Below are 17,458 nucleotides of genomic sequence, written 5' to 3' on the forward strand. Positions count from 1 at the left end.
TGATGTTTGAAAGCTAATTTTCTTTTATGACACGATTAAGATTTGAATTTAAATTAAAAACTTTTTACAGTCAGCTTGATACCCACTACCATCTTCTTAATGGTTTCATCTTGATTGTACTGTAGGGAGACTCAGGCCACCCACACCCCTTTCCTGAACATTTGTCTCCAGCTATACCTTTCAAAGTGTTAGAGACACTACTAAGCTTCTCTGAGGTTTTAAAATAATGAAAGTCAGTGCCATCAATGCTGCAGGATTAGCTGAAACTTAACCTAACCCAGTGAAAGAAAACTAAATAAAAGGCTCTTTGGTTTGTTCCCTCATCTCATCACAATCAACATTATTTGTTTATTTAATAAGAACATAATATGTTAATGGATATCACTACCAAAATGCATAATGCAAGTAACAAAAATGGTGAATTTAGTCATGCTGATTTTTGTGCTCTCAACTTCTTCATATTCTGGATGTGAGTGTCTGCCTTCTTTTTAACTTAAAGAGTTGAGCTGTTCTTATATAAATAAATGTTCACTCTGTTTCATATGGATGTAAACTCAAACATGAAACTGTAAGGTAAACATCACCTGCTGGGTCGAAGGGCAATGTGTCCCCCAGGACTCCAAACACTCCCTCACTCTGGTCCCGGTTGGGCCATGTATTGTTACGAGGTCCTTGGGGTTTCTGACCCAGCATCTCTGACATGACACTGTCCATGTAGGTGCTGACCAAGCCCAGACTGTACAGGTCTGAGCTCAAGTCTGGCAGTCCAGATGATGCCCACTGCCCAATGGGACCTAGGGGTGATAGCCCTGCTGGGGGTCCTTGCGGCGGAGGCTGTTGTCCAGAAGTGCCCAGCCACTTGCTTGCCACTCTTTGTTGTGGTAAGACCTGGGGTGGGGTTTGCTGGGGAGGAAGCTGCGGGGGAGGCGCTTGTTGAGTGATGGGCTGCAGGAGGTGCTGGTAGTAGAGGTGCTGGGCCTGTGGGGAGGGCTGCTGAGGTGGTGGAGGAGGGGGTTGCTGCTGGGGCTGTTGTTGCTGTTGGGGAGGCGGCTGTGGATTAGACTGAGGCTGTTGTTTCTGTACTGGCTGTGAAGGTTGAGGCTGAGGCTGGGGCTGAGGCAGGGTCTGAGCTGGAGGCTGCAGGGCACTGTGAGAGATTGATGAGGTGGCTTGTGAAGGACCACTTGGGGGCTTCAGCTCAGCAGGATTAGCAGAAGCCACAGAGTTCCTCCTCTTGACCAGGGGTGAGGCTTGCTGGGATTTGCCCATGTTGAATCCTGAGAGAAAGTCAATGACATCCTGCATCTCTTGGTCTGTGGGCAGGTTCATCCCCTGGTCTTCAGAAACTGAACCGTTGGCCAGCTGGTTTTGTTGAGTGGAGTCAGAGGTACAAGGCAGGCTGCCCATCTGCAGGATGCTCTGTAGCCTCCCATCACTGTGGCCCATGCCTTTTGCCTTGTCCTCAGAGTTACTGGTTGTTAGCATGCTGCGAGATGGAGTACTAGGGATGGAAAAACTGCCTCCGCTATTTGAGCTGGATGAGACTTTCTTTGTGAACTTGGAAGTGAGCTTTGATATAGTTTTGGGCAGTCCACTAGAGGTCTTGGAGCTGGTACCTGGAGGCAAGTCTGTGGGGATGCCATAGTCTGGGCTCTCTCTCTGTAGCTGTATCTGAATAGTGGGCAAGGCTTGCTCTCTTTTGTGGACAGGAGAAAAGAAATGTGTGTTAGCTAGTCAAAACATGGAATGAAATCGTTAATCATTACTAACATCTACTCACTTTCTCTCCTTCCACCTGTTGATGTCAAACACCGCTGTGTAAAGCACGTCTACAAGACCAAGTGTCTTCTCTGGGTCCAAGCTTCGCTGGAGTAAGGACATAGTAGCTGGGTCCTCCTTCAAACACCTGAACCCAAAGACACAAACATTCACAACAGGACAGGACATGATCTGTGAGTCCAACAGTATGTCTTACACATAAAGGCTCAGGTGAGATGAATATCTGGCATGTGATATTTATAAACAAGAAAAGATCCCACACTTCCTTTTATTAAAATAAAAAACTCAAACTCATCACAAAACTATGTACTGTGACACGACACAGAGGTTTTAAGAAGAAATACTTCCCCTATTCCCTAAAATAATACTTGCTTTGACTAGTTTGACTTGATTTACAACACACATAATATCAGCACTGCATTAGAGTACATAACTTTAAAAAAAAAAAAAAAGTCAGTTAAATAAAAGCCTCTGAGAAACACCTTCTTCCAGGACCATTATAAAAGTGCTCTGAATCAAAAACCAGTTTGACTTTTCTAACACCACAAATACCAATGATATGGCTTAGTTTTAAAGTACACATCATTTACACAAAAATCTCTTATATACTACCTAAGTATGAAGGCACTAACCAGCATTTCACTGTTTATTAAATATTTTATATCAAACACATTCTCAATCCCTCTTGAGCCTTAAGCTTTAAAGTCTGTATAAAACCGTCCAAATCAACAGCATGTGTTGATTTGTTACATAAAACTTCAATTTACTTGCCTTCAATTTTCAACTGTCTCCAACAGTCTAGATTTGTATGTTACTTATCTGTTTACTAAGGGACTGTAAATTCTGCTGTCTGCTCACAAACCCACAATGAAAAGGTTCAGATACTAATGCATTGATTTATTACCCAAAGCTCAGTCAGCACATGTGTAGGTGTGCTTGAAAATTTACAGCTGATGCTATAAATGAGTAAAGTTGAAGTTCTGCAGTGTAAGAGCAGTTTTTCTTTGTTTGTTTTTTTTGTCATCTATTTAAACATCAGCATTGGCCACAGAATTTGTAAAGGATGAATAAAGCTTCTGGCTCTGAAAAGTGAAGCCAACACATTAATACTTTAAACCTGTATTCTTGTTAATGGCCAGCAGGGGGCAACTCTTCTGGCTGCAAAAAGACTTCCTGTTGTAAAGAAGTTTATAAAAAAACAAATAAAAAACAAAAAACAAACTTTCAGCTCTCTTGGTCTGTGATCTCAGTAAACACTTTTCTGATGACTGCAGACTATGCTCATGTCTGTCCCCTGTTTCACAATAAGATCCAGCCCGTCTTTCATCCTGTCTGGTTCCAGCCATCATAACTTGTCTTCAAAAACTAGTGGTTGGCCTCATCAATCTTATTTTATTTATTTAAAAAATAAATAAATAAATAAAAATCAGTCTACGGCGGATATTTGCCATCATAAAACCAACTGCCAAATAAGACAGCACTGGGATGCAGCTTTTTAAGGTTGACTAAATTTACACTTATTAAAAGCCAGTGTGACGAAGAACTGATAGAGTCCCAATCAAAAGTTTAAGACCACTTAAAAAATGGGGGGGAAAAAAAATCATTTTCCATGGTTGGATCTTAACAAGGTTCCAAGTAAAGCTTCAACGACAAGAAGAAAGGGGAGTCAGACAAAACATTTTTTGAGCATGCAATTTATTGAAAACAATGCTCCACCATTGATCACTTCAAAAATTTGTTGCAGCATGCTTGATGCAAGCGTTTCCATGAGGTGCCTGGGAACATTTCTCCAAGTGTTGAAGATGGCTGCACGAAGGGCATCTACTTCCCTTGCCATCCATCCCCAAAGGTTCTCAATTGGATTTAGATTAGGGGAACATGCAGGATGACCCCCTGTTATTCTCCTGGAAGAAGTTCGTTGTCCTGCGCGCATTGTGTACTGTAGCATCGTCCTGTTGAAAAACCCAGTCATTACCACAGAGATGAGGGCCCTCAGTCATGAAGGATGCTCTCTGCAACATGGGGACATAGCCAGCGGCCATTTGACACCCCTGCACCTCCTGAAGCTCCATTGTTCCATTAAAGGAAAACACCCCAGACCGTTATGGCGCTCCCCCCACTGTGGCGCATAGAAAACATCTGCTGGGATCTGCTTGTCATGCCAGCAACGTTGCATCAAGGTGAAATTTTTTCTCATCAAAAAATAAAACTTTCTTCCACTTTTCAATGTCCCATGTTTGGTGCTCTCTTGCAAAGTCCAAACGGTCAGGTCTGTGGCGCTCAAGGAGACGAGGCCTTTGAAGACGTTTTTTGTTTTTCAACCCCTTCAGCCTCAGATGCAGTCTGATGTTATGGGGCTGCAGTTGGCACCACTAACCGCCTTAATTTGGGTCGAGGATCGTCCAGTGTCTTCACAGACAGCCAATTGGATCCTCTGCCTCATTGCTGGTGAAATTTCTTTGGGTCTTCACTTGACTTTTTTGCTCCATAACCCTCAAGTTCATTTAAGAAATTCCACATGACTTGTCTTACTGCGCCCCACCTCAGCAGCGATGGTACACTGCGAGAGACCTTACTTATGCAGTTCAACAACCCGACCACGTTCATAAAGGGAAAGGTTTTTCGCCTTTACCATCAGAACGTCATGACAGTGTGACTACCTGACAGAAAATGACAATGAATCCACATTTTTGCACAGATTTCACCTTTTAAAGGCATGTGGTCTGAAACTTTTGATCAGCTGTAAAACATTAACTATTTAAACTGTTTCAGTTTAAGTGTTGTCTTCAATAAAATGCATGCTCAAAAATTGTTTTGTCTCACTCCTGTTTCTTCTTGTTGTTGTTGACGCTCTACTTGGAAGCTTGTTAAGATCCAACAATGCAAAATATAATAAAATATAAATATAATTTTCTGCCATTTTTCAAGTGATCTTAAACTTTTGATTGCGACTGTAGTAAACAGCCCAGGTACCTGTTTTAATTATGATTTCCTGGCAAAAAGGCTGAATAACATGTATACAAACAAAAACAATTAAAGAATGTATACATATTACCTATATGCCACGTTAAAAAAAAAAAAAACTCATAAAAACAACTTGTGTGTTGCATTTCTCACGTTGTACTCACCATGTAGAAGGAACCTGGACCACCACCTTGGATCCCTCCAGAGTGATCTGGGGAGCATAGGCCTCCTTGTTCTCAATCTGCGCAGTATCGACAACCACCTGACAGGACACAGAAATACCCTTCTGTTAGCCATCTTAACCTTTCCTGCCATTTCTTTCCATTATTGTGATTTATCTTCTGAAAAAAAAAAAAAAGGTTGTGCTGGATTGCTGCTAAGTTTTTTTGCCATTTTTTATTTTATTTTCCACGAAGTTTTTTCTTTTCAAACTGTTGCACCATTTCCCTCTGTATATCTGTAGCTCTCTTAACTTCAGTACAGGACTATCATTAAAATCGCGGTAAAAACTGACCCAACGTACACTCGCATCTTCCACCCATCTGCAGTGCAGTGGTCCAGTGCACTAGGTTACAAAAACTGAAATGCAAGACCGTCCAAAGTGCTACAAATATGTGACGTCAAACTTGGCGAGTATAAAGACACCAACTCTACAAAACCCTACAGAATACGGACAGATACAATTACAATTTTACCCAGCTGATTAAAACCCTCCTTTACCACCATCTAACGATATCAGAAATTTTCATTCACAGTTTGTCCCCCCGGAAATATCAGTTCAGACCAATTCTCAGCAAATATTATCTTTGTGCTCATATATTCATATCTGCATTTATAATGGCTTCTAAATTAAATTTAAGGTTAAAATGAAGTTAAAGTAAAGAAGATCTGGGAGAAACACCCTTCAGTCAGTATCAGTGTTGCATATTTTGTCCACCAGAGGTCACTGCATAACTTCCCTGTTGGCACCATTTGAAAAACCAGGATCAACTTCTTCAAGCGTGCAAATAACTTCATAAGCACTTCCCTATTAGTGCCATGTTTGGAACGCCACGAACACAACAATCAGCTGATCTGGGCAGAATTGGAAGGAAAAAAGTAATCCGCAAGTTCCTGTGACAAGATTGTTTTTGGCGTAAAAACATTTCTCAAGTGCACCGTCATATCATCTTAGCAAGGACTCAGAAATAACTACACATGACAAATGTTTAGTAAATCTATGTATAGTTCAAATGTCTGAGAAAAATAAATATAGTGGCTGATATATTGGAATATAGAACTTTTAAAATCCTGTACTGGTCAGGGTCTACATGTCACCAGCTGCTAGCATCTCCTCCTTTCATGCTCGACCCTTAACTGGTGAAACAAGTTTGCCGTTTCCTCCTTTAGTGAGAACAGTTTTATTGCCTATTTTGCACTTCTTGCATATTCTTGCTTTTTATTGTGCTTATTTGGAGGTTTGAAGTATTTGAAGTAGCTCCCTTTTTACCAAACCATCCTTGGAGGCTTGCATAGAGATTTTGGGGACACGTGACCGCTTACGACGTGACATTAACTTGTTGGCCATTTCTGTACGTGCAAGTGAAAAACCTACTAAACATTATGTAGAGGAGACAAACTCTGGCAACTATGAGTAAACAAACAAGTGTATATACTCTGTCAGATGAAGTAAAACACTTTCATGACAACCCAAAAAGTTGATTCTGTTCATCTGGATGTAGCATTTTTAGTGGGAGAAATGTTTCATCACACATCCAAGTGACGTCTTCAGCCTCAGCTGAATGCAGGTTTCCTTAACCTTAAACATTTGCATAATGACTGAAACTAGCACCACTGACGAACAAATGGGCTGCGAGGTCATTTTCTTGATCATTAATATGCATTTGTCATGACCATTGTCAAAACCCTTAGTTATCCCTTATGTGTCAAGATTATCGGACAGCTGGGATGCATTTTCTCCAAACACCGCATCTCTGTGGGTTTCAAACCCTAAAAAGGCCCAACTTGAGGTACTTGGGCAAGATAAACTCAAATTGTATTCTTGTATCTTTGCGAGACCCTGGTTTCTCTACGATGCATTCATCAGCGTGTGAATATTAGATAGAAAGCACTTAAGCACAGAAAACAAGCACTTGGGTGAATGAGCTATAAAGTACACCGAGTGCTCAGGTAGAGTAGAAAGCGTTATATAAGAACCAGTCGATTCACCATTTACATGTGGCACTTGCTGTCAGACATGCCTGGGCTTGTCGTGTTCTGCCCACTCAGGAAATAAACACATAATGCTGCTACATGACACTTTTATATCAAGTAAAAATGTATACCTGTTCTGTCAGAGATAATATAAATGTGTCACAGTTTAGAAATCAAAAAAGTTACTCTATATTTTAAGTTTTCTTGCTTCACATATACAGCAACACACACTGACACAGTCTTAAAAAGCAACCGGACATGACTTATGCTCAAAGAAAATGTCAGTCTAATTTAAGACTTTTTTCCAGGCATGGTATGTTGTGGAAAAATAGTTAGAAGTCAAATGCTAGTTACTGGTACCTCTCATTAATTTCCTACTTAGCAGCGAGAGTTCAAGGTGAGAAAGGTGAATGACTTTAATCAGCAAGTCACAACACACAGGTAAGCCTTCCTGTCTGCTGGGAGTCAAATATATTTGCAAGTTCTTTGAAAGTGGCCTTGGCTCCTTGAGACCTGAGTAGCTGGGTCATAAAGAGGGAGTGAAGGTGGGAGGAGTCCATTTCCTGTATTGCAGGAAATTACCCTATTGTTATTGAAAAGGCAGGTGCATCCTTTAAAAAAAAAAAAAAAAAAAAAAAAGGGGGGGGGGGGGCAAACTATGTGAGAACCACACACAGATGCAGTCAGTTGGTCAGATATGTTGAAACAGACACACACAGAGAAGTAATGCAGCAGAACAGACAAGGTCGTGTTGTTTTAGTGCACTCTGGCAGCCATAAAAAAAGTGAGCAACATTGCCAGGAACACAACAGAAACGGTGCTTCTCACTGTAACTGTCACATGAGCGTAAAGAAAACAGGGAGGAGAAACATTTCTGTGGGAGTCATATTTGGTGCATTGCATGACAATGAGCATGTGAGTAAATGTGTGGAGAAGATACAACGTGTGCGAGGGTGGGTGTCCATGCTTACTTGCTGCAAGATCTATTTTGGGTTTGGTGGTAATAGGCTCAGATAAGGAGCTAATGCAAAGCGCTCATTCATCATATAGGGATTGTTTTACAGTTAGCATGGGGCTGGACGGGAACAAGCTCTCCGTTTTGACACACAAAGCAGGGCAGACCACACAGAGGAAATAAACAGTGAAGCATAAACACACTGGTGTTACTCTGAGGAAAGACTTGCTGATGGCTCTGCCCACGACTCTCCTTTTCAACAGAAGGGTGGGGGAGTTTTGTTTGAATTTCGTCAGACCCGTCCAGACGAGCCTATCCTTCACCCAGATGCTGAAGGAATGCTTCTTCCCTTTTGTCTGTCACTGGTGTTCGTTTACACCTCCTGGCTGCCTCAAAGCAAGCAGACAGATCTGCTCATCTTCAGTACAAGTCGGACAAACAATGGGATGTAAGTAGCCAAACCACCAGATACTCAGATGGAGGATTCAGTGGCAGTGAAGAAGCCTGTTCACACAGGTATTCCACCTACTATCCACTGTTCTGAGGTACCAACTACACAGTGGATGTTAACAAGACCAGTCATCATTTGGCATAGACACATAAAATAACTTAAATAAATTACATTTCTGGTGACTTTCTTAAGCATTTAGAAAAACTGAGAAAAATCTAGAGGAATATTTATAATAATAAAAGTCACTTTATTTTTTTTTTCCATTGATTTTGAAATTCTTACAAACACTACTGAATGGTGCTCTGACCTAACATCTATACTCACCAGACCAGCCTGGGCAAACAGTAGCTGGACAGCTGTCTTGCAAGCTCCTCTCCAACTGGATGGGCAGACCTGGTTTAGGACCTCAGTGACAGGAGAGTCATCTCTGGGTGTCACTCCGTTCTGCCCAAGGGCCTCCTTAATGAGCTGCAGCATCGTGTGCTAAAGAAACAAAACATGGCGGTCCATTACCAAAGCAGCCTATCACAAATATTTGCTGATGTTACAATATAGACACCTGTATTAACCCCCCCCCCCCAACAACAACAACTTGAGACTTCAGGAGCCTACATATCTGCTAAGGTTATCACTCAAAACACTGAAAAATGTTTTGATGATGAAACAAAAAAAACAACAGAATGTAGACGAGATGAGGATCATACCGTTTTCAATTTGAGGTTTTCAGCTGCTGACTCATTGAAGGACACTCCTTTGAGAAAATGTGAGCCAATTTGCACGGGGATGGTGGGCAGCTCGCACTGAATGGGCTGCGAGGTGGTCTGCATCCTGCCCGCCTGCTGAGCCTCAGCCTCACTGCAACAACCCTATACGACACACGCATGGATATAAACACACAACAGCCAAAACACTCATTACAGCAAAAAACATGAGATATGTTCGTAATATTCTTTAATCAACTCCTGTGTCAACACTAAAATGATACAAGTACCATAAAAACAAACTTTATGCTACTGGGAAATTAACAGGCATTAAATCATTGCAAGTATAAGGAACAGTGGACAGCCACCAACTCCAGTCCACAGTGACGGGAGAATTAAGCGAACACGCTACAATAGCAGAAGGGAAGGGAACGAACACACACACACGGGGGGGGGGGGGGGGGGGGGGGGGGGGGGGGAGCATGCCACCTTGACATGGAAAGGTTACAATTTGTGATAGTGAACACACCTGTAAGGCTGCCTCCACAGCTTTGGGGTTGAGATGAAAGCCTGCCTTCAGAGCATACTCACTATGACCGAGGCTCTCTAATGCTGCTTTATAAGCCTGGACAGGGAAGAAGAAAATGATCAGTTACTTTAATATGTTACAGTTTTTATTTCTCCTCTCTGCGGTTTTTTAAAGTAATTATATTATAGTTTTATAATATAAGACTTCATCTAGTTCCATTGTATTATTCCATTAAAATGAAAAGAAAACCTCAAAGACCAAAGTCCATTTGATTCTTAAAACATACCTCAGTATATGTCTAACTCTGGAATAACAGCAACTCATTTCCTAGCCTGATCTATACACTCATACTGCACCTGTAAAGCACTGTCAATCTTCATGTTGAGCTCCTTCAGCTGGTGCTCAGGGATGGTTGTGTTGTTGGAGCAAAAGAGTTGCTGAACCTGGATGCCTGCCAGGCAGCCGTCCCGGCCCCTCTCTCTCAGCCTCGCCGTGGCCTGAGGGTACAGCAGCATACAAAAGAGCTCTGGGTCAATTTACAGCAGGAACATCAATGAAATGTTGCACTGCAACAAAATCTCACCACAAGCAAGAAGTACTTGAGAATAAATGTATAATGCTAATATAATACTGATAGTTTTCTTTCAATGCTGCAAAAACCCTATCTTGTGTAGCTTCTGAAATATGAGCCCTCTGGTGTCTCCCTCTATCCAGGCTGATTCCCTGCAGGGCTAACACTCTGCATGCCCGAGTTTAACAAATCAATCAACCCACTATTCTCCTCTCTGCTTCACTGTATACAACAAATCTTGAAAGGGTCCTTGGAGACTGATAAGCCAGGAGATCAGTTGGGTCCTCTTACAAAACAGCTTCTCCTACATAGAGATAGGCTTTAAAGAACATAGCAATGCAAGTTTACAGACAGGCTACAGCCTAGAAAAGAGGAAATAGGAAATTTGGACTGGAAATCATAAATTGTTGGCATTTTTCAGGAATGTGTAGCAAGCTGTTTTTTTTCACCTCACACAGACAAACCACACATTTCCAAAGCTTAGATCTGGAAAAGTCCTGGGGCTGTGGCTGCATACCTCAGCTGCACCTTTCCATGAGCGGGAAGCTTCTTCCAGCTCTGTAAGGGGCCCAAGGTCAGAGCTTTGGGAGCGGGCATTGGCACAGCGCTCTTGGGCCTGGGCAAGAGCCTCGGCCAGGCAAGACTGAGCCACGGGCTGGACTTTCTGAAGAGCCTGTGATAGAAACTGGAAATGGACCTGCATCACCGTGAGGAAGCACCGACCTAGTACCTGGGAAAAAGAACACAGAGATTACAGTTACAACATACCTTAAGTCTAAGAGCACTCATTATTTGAATGTGGCTCAGTCAAGATGTTTGAGAAACCAAACAATATGGATGCCCTCAGCATAGAGGTGGAATCCTGTATGTCCACATGCCTCTGGGCTTCGTTATTGTTGATTAAAACAAAACTGCTTGCTGCTTTGTTTGCGCCTATCTAATGAAGCATTCGTCAAGTAATGACTGGTTGCTTTACCAACAAGTTATTTCTCCATCGAATATTTTTTTTTTGCATTTGCCTGCCTGTTCAACCATAAAGTTCCAGGAATTAAGAAGTGTGTCAACTATTTTCTATACACAAAACATCATCATGCTTGACAGGTAAACCTCAAAAGCTGTGATATATGCTTGTTTCGGTAAATTTGGTGCAGGATGTTGCGCAGGCATGATGTGTTTTGGCTCGAGTTGCAGCATATTAAGATAAATGCTTTGAAAAACATGCTAGCGACAACCATTAAACTGTTTATACACACATACAGCAAATGAATACCAGGCAGATTAAAGTCTGGCTACTGCTTTCAACGATTGTATGCCCTATTAATCTCAAACTTATCCAACAAATAAACTTAAGTTCTCTTTCAGAAACACTTTGCTACCTTATTTCCTATTTGTTTTTTTACACAAACTTAAGAATCGTAATGTGAAAGATGGCAAGACCAAATCTCTATAACCAATACATCAACTTCCAAAATACAACATTTTACCAGATTTTAGCAAACCTAAACTTTACGATAAAGTAAACTTTAGTGATAGATAAATAGATAATTATATAAGAACATTATAGCAAGGAGAGAAAAATCCACTATTCCACACATGTGGGAAAAGCATGTGCAAAGTTGACAATAATAACTGACATCATTCCACTACAAAGTGTGTCCAAGCAAGTGCTTGCTGAGTTCAGACAAGCTGTTTGTTGTTCAGTTTGCAAAATAAGAGAAATAGGACACCGTGGGTTCGCTACGGTCACAGGGTTTTCTTTTTCAGATACCTGCTGAAAATATCTCAAGGGATAGGGCTGAGTTCTGAAGTAAGAAATATGCAGTTGCTTTATGATGGCAGACAGGAACAACAACAACGAAGCCATCTTCATTCTTTAACACAATTCACGGACACCAAAACTAAGATGCACAAATGACTGGAGGCATAAAACCGCCATGACTTTGGAGTTTCATTGGTTTTGTAACAACTACAAAATAGGACACGTTGCCAAATAAATTATCATATTTGACATGCTCATGACTTTGGAATTTACTGCCTCATTCAGATTCCATTTAAATATCAAATGACTCAAGAGTGAAACTTTAGAGTAACTAAATATAAAATTCAAATGAAATTGATTTTGTTTAAGTTTACGATAATTACAGCGGGAACTCAAATGTAGTTCTCGCTGTTATGTGTGGGTACACATTTCATTGACAAGCTTCTAGTCTATTTTTCCATTTTTTCATATGAAGTCTTTTTGAAGGCACACTCAATCCTCCATACGAAAGCAGTGCTGGAAAAATTCAAAGACCATGCACTGTGGTATTCCAAGCAGGGCTCATGTTTAACATGCTGGACCTCACAGAAACTGAACAAATTTATATGAGCTCTTCTGACCAGAAATATCCTCTGAATATTCAGGCTTCTTTTCATGTTCTTTTGCAAAGTTTAATTGTGGTTTGTGCAAAAGAGAAAACCTACGAAGAGGCTGTTAAGCAGCATCTTTTGCAGAGTCTGAGCTGGCACAAACTCTGATTTCCACCGATGAACTGTTTGCTGAGGCGAAAACACACTGAAACATGTGCTTTTATATTTAGACTGAAGAATCATCACACCTTACACCATGAGGCTCTGATTAGTACCAGTTTGAATCTTTCTATACCTCCCAATTACTGATGCAACTCAGTTTCAACTTATTTTAATTGGTCTGTATCTTCCTGGCTCATTTTCTATATTAAAAATAAAAAATAAAAATCTGATTGCAAGACTTCAGTTCTTCGGGCACTGACTGGATTCTGGGAATCTCATTTAAAATTATAGATGTCAACATGTTTTCTGAGTCAGTGTGCGCATTGGATAAATAAAGTTCTACCACAGCAAGCCTGAGGTAGAACTATAAAATGAGTTTTCTTATAACAAGCATAACAAGTTAGAGAACCTACCTTTCCCGACAATTTTTTAACTACATTTTTTTTAATTACAGTTCAGAGAAAGTAATGCAACTCACTGAACATTCTGAGCCAGGAAAACCCCTGTAAGTATGAAAGAAACGTTTTTTATATAGTGTGCAACAAGCAATATGAAAGCTCACCAAAAGAAAAAGAAAAGAAAACTACCAAACAAGAAGTTTCTCTGTGACTCAGAGTCAGTATCCTGTCTGAAAGTTGAAAATGTCAGTATATCATGTGGTTTGTTTAATCTGTTCCTCATAATGCAACTAAAATAACAACAAGCTGGTCCTGGACTGAAAAGAAACAAGACAAGTTCAGAGGAAAACTTGTGGCTCTGAGATATTATATGGCACAGCTCTGCTCTAGACTAAAAAACTAATGTCAGTATGCTAAGATGCTTATATCTACAATGACAATGCATCATCACAGTCTTTGCTTAGTTCTAAATGCTGCCACACTAAAGTAAGTTCTCAATTTTGCAAATACACATTTACATATATACGTTCTGAACAACTCATCACAAAGATACATCAATGTGGACCATGAATATCAGGGAGATGGTGTTGTTATATAAATCAGTTGTGATATTTCAATCTGCTGATGGTGCAAAGTGAGAAGTCAGAGGAAAAAATAGAATGAGTTAAATTCGATTAAATTAGAATGTCTGGGGGACTTAAATATTTATAGAAAATTCCAAAGCAATCTACTGACAATCTGTTGGATATTTAACTGAAAAACCTTTATGGTAGTACTGGGAAAATCATTACTGGATCACTGAAATGAGCAACATTTATCCTTTGAGGCCAATAAAAAAAAAAAAAACTGTACAAAAGTCGACAGTGAACTCCAACTTACCAGCAAAAGGTGGAGAAGCCAACACTTCCGTCGCTACAGTCCTCAAAATGAAATCCATAACTGCAAGTTCATGCCAAAACTCTTAGATTCACTAAACTATGTAGGATAATATGATGCCTATCCCCCTGCCACCTTCAGTTGGAGATCTGATAAATACGGGCTCATTTCCAGGGTACACTACATGAGAAACACCTGTTGTTGCTGTTAAAGCAACTAATCAGAGGTCAATTATTCAATGGAGATATAGTATGTTTGCCAAACAGAAAAATAACATAACAAACACTGATAATGAGGGCCGAGGTAGATATCACCAGCATATCTTAATGAAGATAACAAAATGAGCACATGCTGACAAAAAAATCAAAAACTACTCTGCTACAAAGGCTGCTATAATCAAGCAAAGAAAGAAAAAAAAATGAGGACATGGCTAAAGCATAAGATAATGGATAACACATGTGATTGGCTGTGCAGTATCCCACACAGTCATGGAAAATATGAGAAATAGTGAGTGCAGCAGAGCCAAGCTCATGCTGGCCTCCCTCAGAACCAAACAAGGCGAATCATGAATCAATCATCAACATTTATACTTCTATTTTCTGAGAACACCTGCACAATCACCACACCAGATCTGGGAGAGTAGAGTTCCTGAAGTCCAGACCTTTTCTGGGTAAAAGGAGAGTGAAGCTATTACAACAACCAGATGCTTACATAGTGGGGTTGCATTGCTGTCTGATCTACAAAAGAAAACAAGCAGCCTACCTCTGTTCATCTTCCCCCTTACACAATCATTTCTAAGAAACAGGAAGGTCACAATTATCCTGACCCCTACATTTCTCAGAAGTGGCCTATTAGATATTCTAGTCTTCAAAAACGTAAAACAGCTGTTCTGCGGGACTCTAAAGTCATGTGGATGGAACTTCATCAGCCAAATAAGCAGAACAAAAAAATCCAATATAATCTCATAGTTTGGTTAAAATGGGGTTCATCTTTAAATGGCACAACAATCAGGCTAAGAGAGATATATAAAGTATCGTGCCGAGCACATTTTTTCTTGAGGTCTAATGCTGGGTTCAAAGTAAATATTAGCAGATCTGATGCAATCAGGATGATGTCAGCTGTGAAAATTTTAAAAATGGCCATTATGATCTGACAGAAAAAAATACTTCATTTCCAATGCTTTCTCTTAGATTGTCAGATTTGAGCAGAGCGGTCTCCGTTGTGTAAAACGAAAAGGATATTGCAGATTAAGCTTGGTCTAACTGTTACATGGAGCGCCAGCCTCTATCATACACACTTCTTTGGTTGTTATTGTTTGTTTACACTCTTTATAAATTACTATCGCGCATTTTCTGAAGAAACACGCATGTTGTCAAAAACCGCAAGTATAATTGAATAAAACATGAACGTTGCCATTTCTCTCAGTTGTGAAAAAGCCAAGATTTAATAACTTCATTAATTGCCCAATCTCACATACTGACCGTAATAACAATGGATTTTAACTTGGATGGACTGCCCAAGAATATTTGATAAACATTCAGAAATGTTAAACTGACTCATCTTTTAAATTCATCTGAGAAAGACATCACCCACAACTGATGCCACTTTTATTTTGAAAAGTTTGAAGTGCTACCAAGCTGGCCATCTTGGTGTTGTCTTAAACTGCAGGTAGTGACAGTGGACCTTGCTCTGCTTTGGAGACCTGCTATGACCTAGAGGCCACTCTAACCAGAGCCTATTTTATTATTTATTACAATCTAATATTTGTAGAGACCTTATAAATCATATAGTTTGCTTTTTTTTTTTTTAAGTTAGCTCTTTGATGTTTTAAATCCTGTATTGTTTACATCTGTGTATGCCAGCTTATACTTTTCGTCACACCTTATCGGGGACATCAGATTGTCAGTCTGCTTGCTCTCATACAAACAGATAGAGGACCCACCCTTGGTCAAAAACTCCATGGGGTTATTTTAAACCTTTAATCTGTTTTGGTTTGAACTGGAAACAGAAGGACGCCCAGAAATGTTGTTACACCAACATGTGAGCAGCAGGATATGCCATATTTCATTACAAACTAACTGTTGTGCATCTGTTTAGGCTGACTGTAGACTTTTTTTTTTTTTAAATTAAAATCTCGCTCATGAAAGACTGTATGGTGCATGTTGTCCACGTCCCTAGTTTTAACCGTGTTGAAAGGTTTATCCTCAGCGTGTTTTTAACAGTTGAAGACCAAGGTGGTGTTTTTCCAGTGTTTCCATTGTGCACCAAGTTGAGAGTGCTTATTCAGTCGTCTGACTTAAACAGCCATGAAGGTCTTTCTGATTGCGAGGACTTCACCATCTGCCTCTGGTCTTTGCTCTGCGGTTTAAACTTACAAGCTCAGCAAACAGCCTCCAAACAAACCGTGACAATTTCATGCATATTTGGCAGTAGACTCACTTTGACTGCTCAGAAAGCTCTGCTGTGGTTTGGAAAAAGAAGGTTTGTTTTGTAGACCAGGTCTACAAAACAAACCAGGGGGTGAAAAAAGGCCTGGGGGCAAAAAAAAGAAAGAAATAGGAGAAGAAGATGTGAGCAAGGGAAAGAAGGGGGGGGGCTTCACATACCACAACTCTCCAAAACCAGAAATGCATTTGGTTCTTTTTGAAGACCTCATAATAAATCGAACTGCCAAAAAGCATTCCTCGAGTCATGCAGACAAAGGAAAATCCCCTCAACAGTCACAAACACAACACATTGTACGAGACAGACTGAATTAGCTGCAATTATCATGAGCTGGGTCTAAACAAGTCTAATCTGAGTATAGCGAATTCTTTTCTACCAAAGCACACCATGGCCGATAGTAGTAGAGATATTTTGTTAAAAACAATGCAAAACCGAAACACAAACATGAGCCGCAGATGACTCATCACAAACCCGTGCACGTATGCTGTACACTTCAATCTGATAACTCTGCACTTTTCTAAACACTGTCCTAAAATTAAAAAATATTTACTAAAAAATATACTGGAGTCTTATTGGATTACTTACCTCAAATATTTTTGTTCACATGGGACATTATCCTTCATTTTACAACCATAACATTATTGTGGAGAGTGTTTTCTCTGAGATCAATGTATTTGACACACTGGAAAAAAGGCCATTGTAAAGTAAAATATTAGTACGTTTCTCTCAATATTTTAACAAATGTACCTTTTATGCCTGAGGCTAGACAGCACATGTGAGTGCCAAGCTGTGCGGTCTAAACTTTCACAGACTTGGGCTTCCTCTAATATTCATCTGTGCATATCCAAGACCACAGAGAGTCAGATTTACCGACTGTGGTGCAAAAGTGTTTCCTGTTTTGGGCTCAGCCACATCCACTGAGGTTCTGCAGGCCCTCCAGTGTCTTGGCCGCTGCAATGTAGCAGCTCTCCTACTACATGATAAAGTATTATCATGTAGCATAGATTGAGTAATATCCCCATAATTTTTGCTTTATAGTGTTGTATTTAACTATACAAAGTCATTTGTGGCACACTGCAATGGTA

At 40.3% G+C, this 17,458-nt stretch overlaps 1 protein-coding gene across 2 annotated transcripts in view; it reads right to left on the reverse strand.

The window, feature by feature from the left end:
• Positions 1 to 17,458, reverse strand: part of garre1 (granule associated Rac and RHOG effector 1) — a 41,472-nt gene that overhangs the window by 6,650 nt on the left and 17,364 nt on the right. For both annotated transcript variants that reach the window (XM_086259758.1, XM_086259669.1), the window contains 8 exons: positions 10,661 to 10,873; positions 9,929 to 10,069; positions 9,573 to 9,668; positions 9,047 to 9,208; positions 8,667 to 8,825; positions 4,908 to 5,005; positions 1,781 to 1,906; positions 585 to 1,696 (listed from right to left, as the gene is read on the reverse strand). In XM_086259758.1, the coding sequence (XP_086115884.1) occupies positions 585 to 1,696; positions 1,781 to 1,906; positions 4,908 to 5,005; positions 8,667 to 8,825; positions 9,047 to 9,208; positions 9,573 to 9,668; positions 9,929 to 10,069; positions 10,661 to 10,873 (2,107 nt within the window). The remainder of the gene's footprint in view (positions 1 to 584; positions 1,697 to 1,780; positions 1,907 to 4,907; positions 5,006 to 8,666; positions 8,826 to 9,046; positions 9,209 to 9,572; positions 9,669 to 9,928; positions 10,070 to 10,660; positions 10,874 to 17,458) is intronic.

Source organism: Aulonocara sp. 'chitande type north' Nkhata Bay, linkage group LG1 (assembly GCF_057382095.1).
Source record: "Aulonocara sp. 'chitande type north' Nkhata Bay isolate Kocher_YH1m ecotype deep benthic linkage group LG1, A_spYH_male_GT1.1, whole genome shotgun sequence".
In the NCBI taxonomy this organism is placed as follows: Eukaryota; Metazoa; Chordata; class Actinopteri; order Cichliformes; family Cichlidae; genus Aulonocara; species Aulonocara sp. 'chitande type north' Nkhata Bay.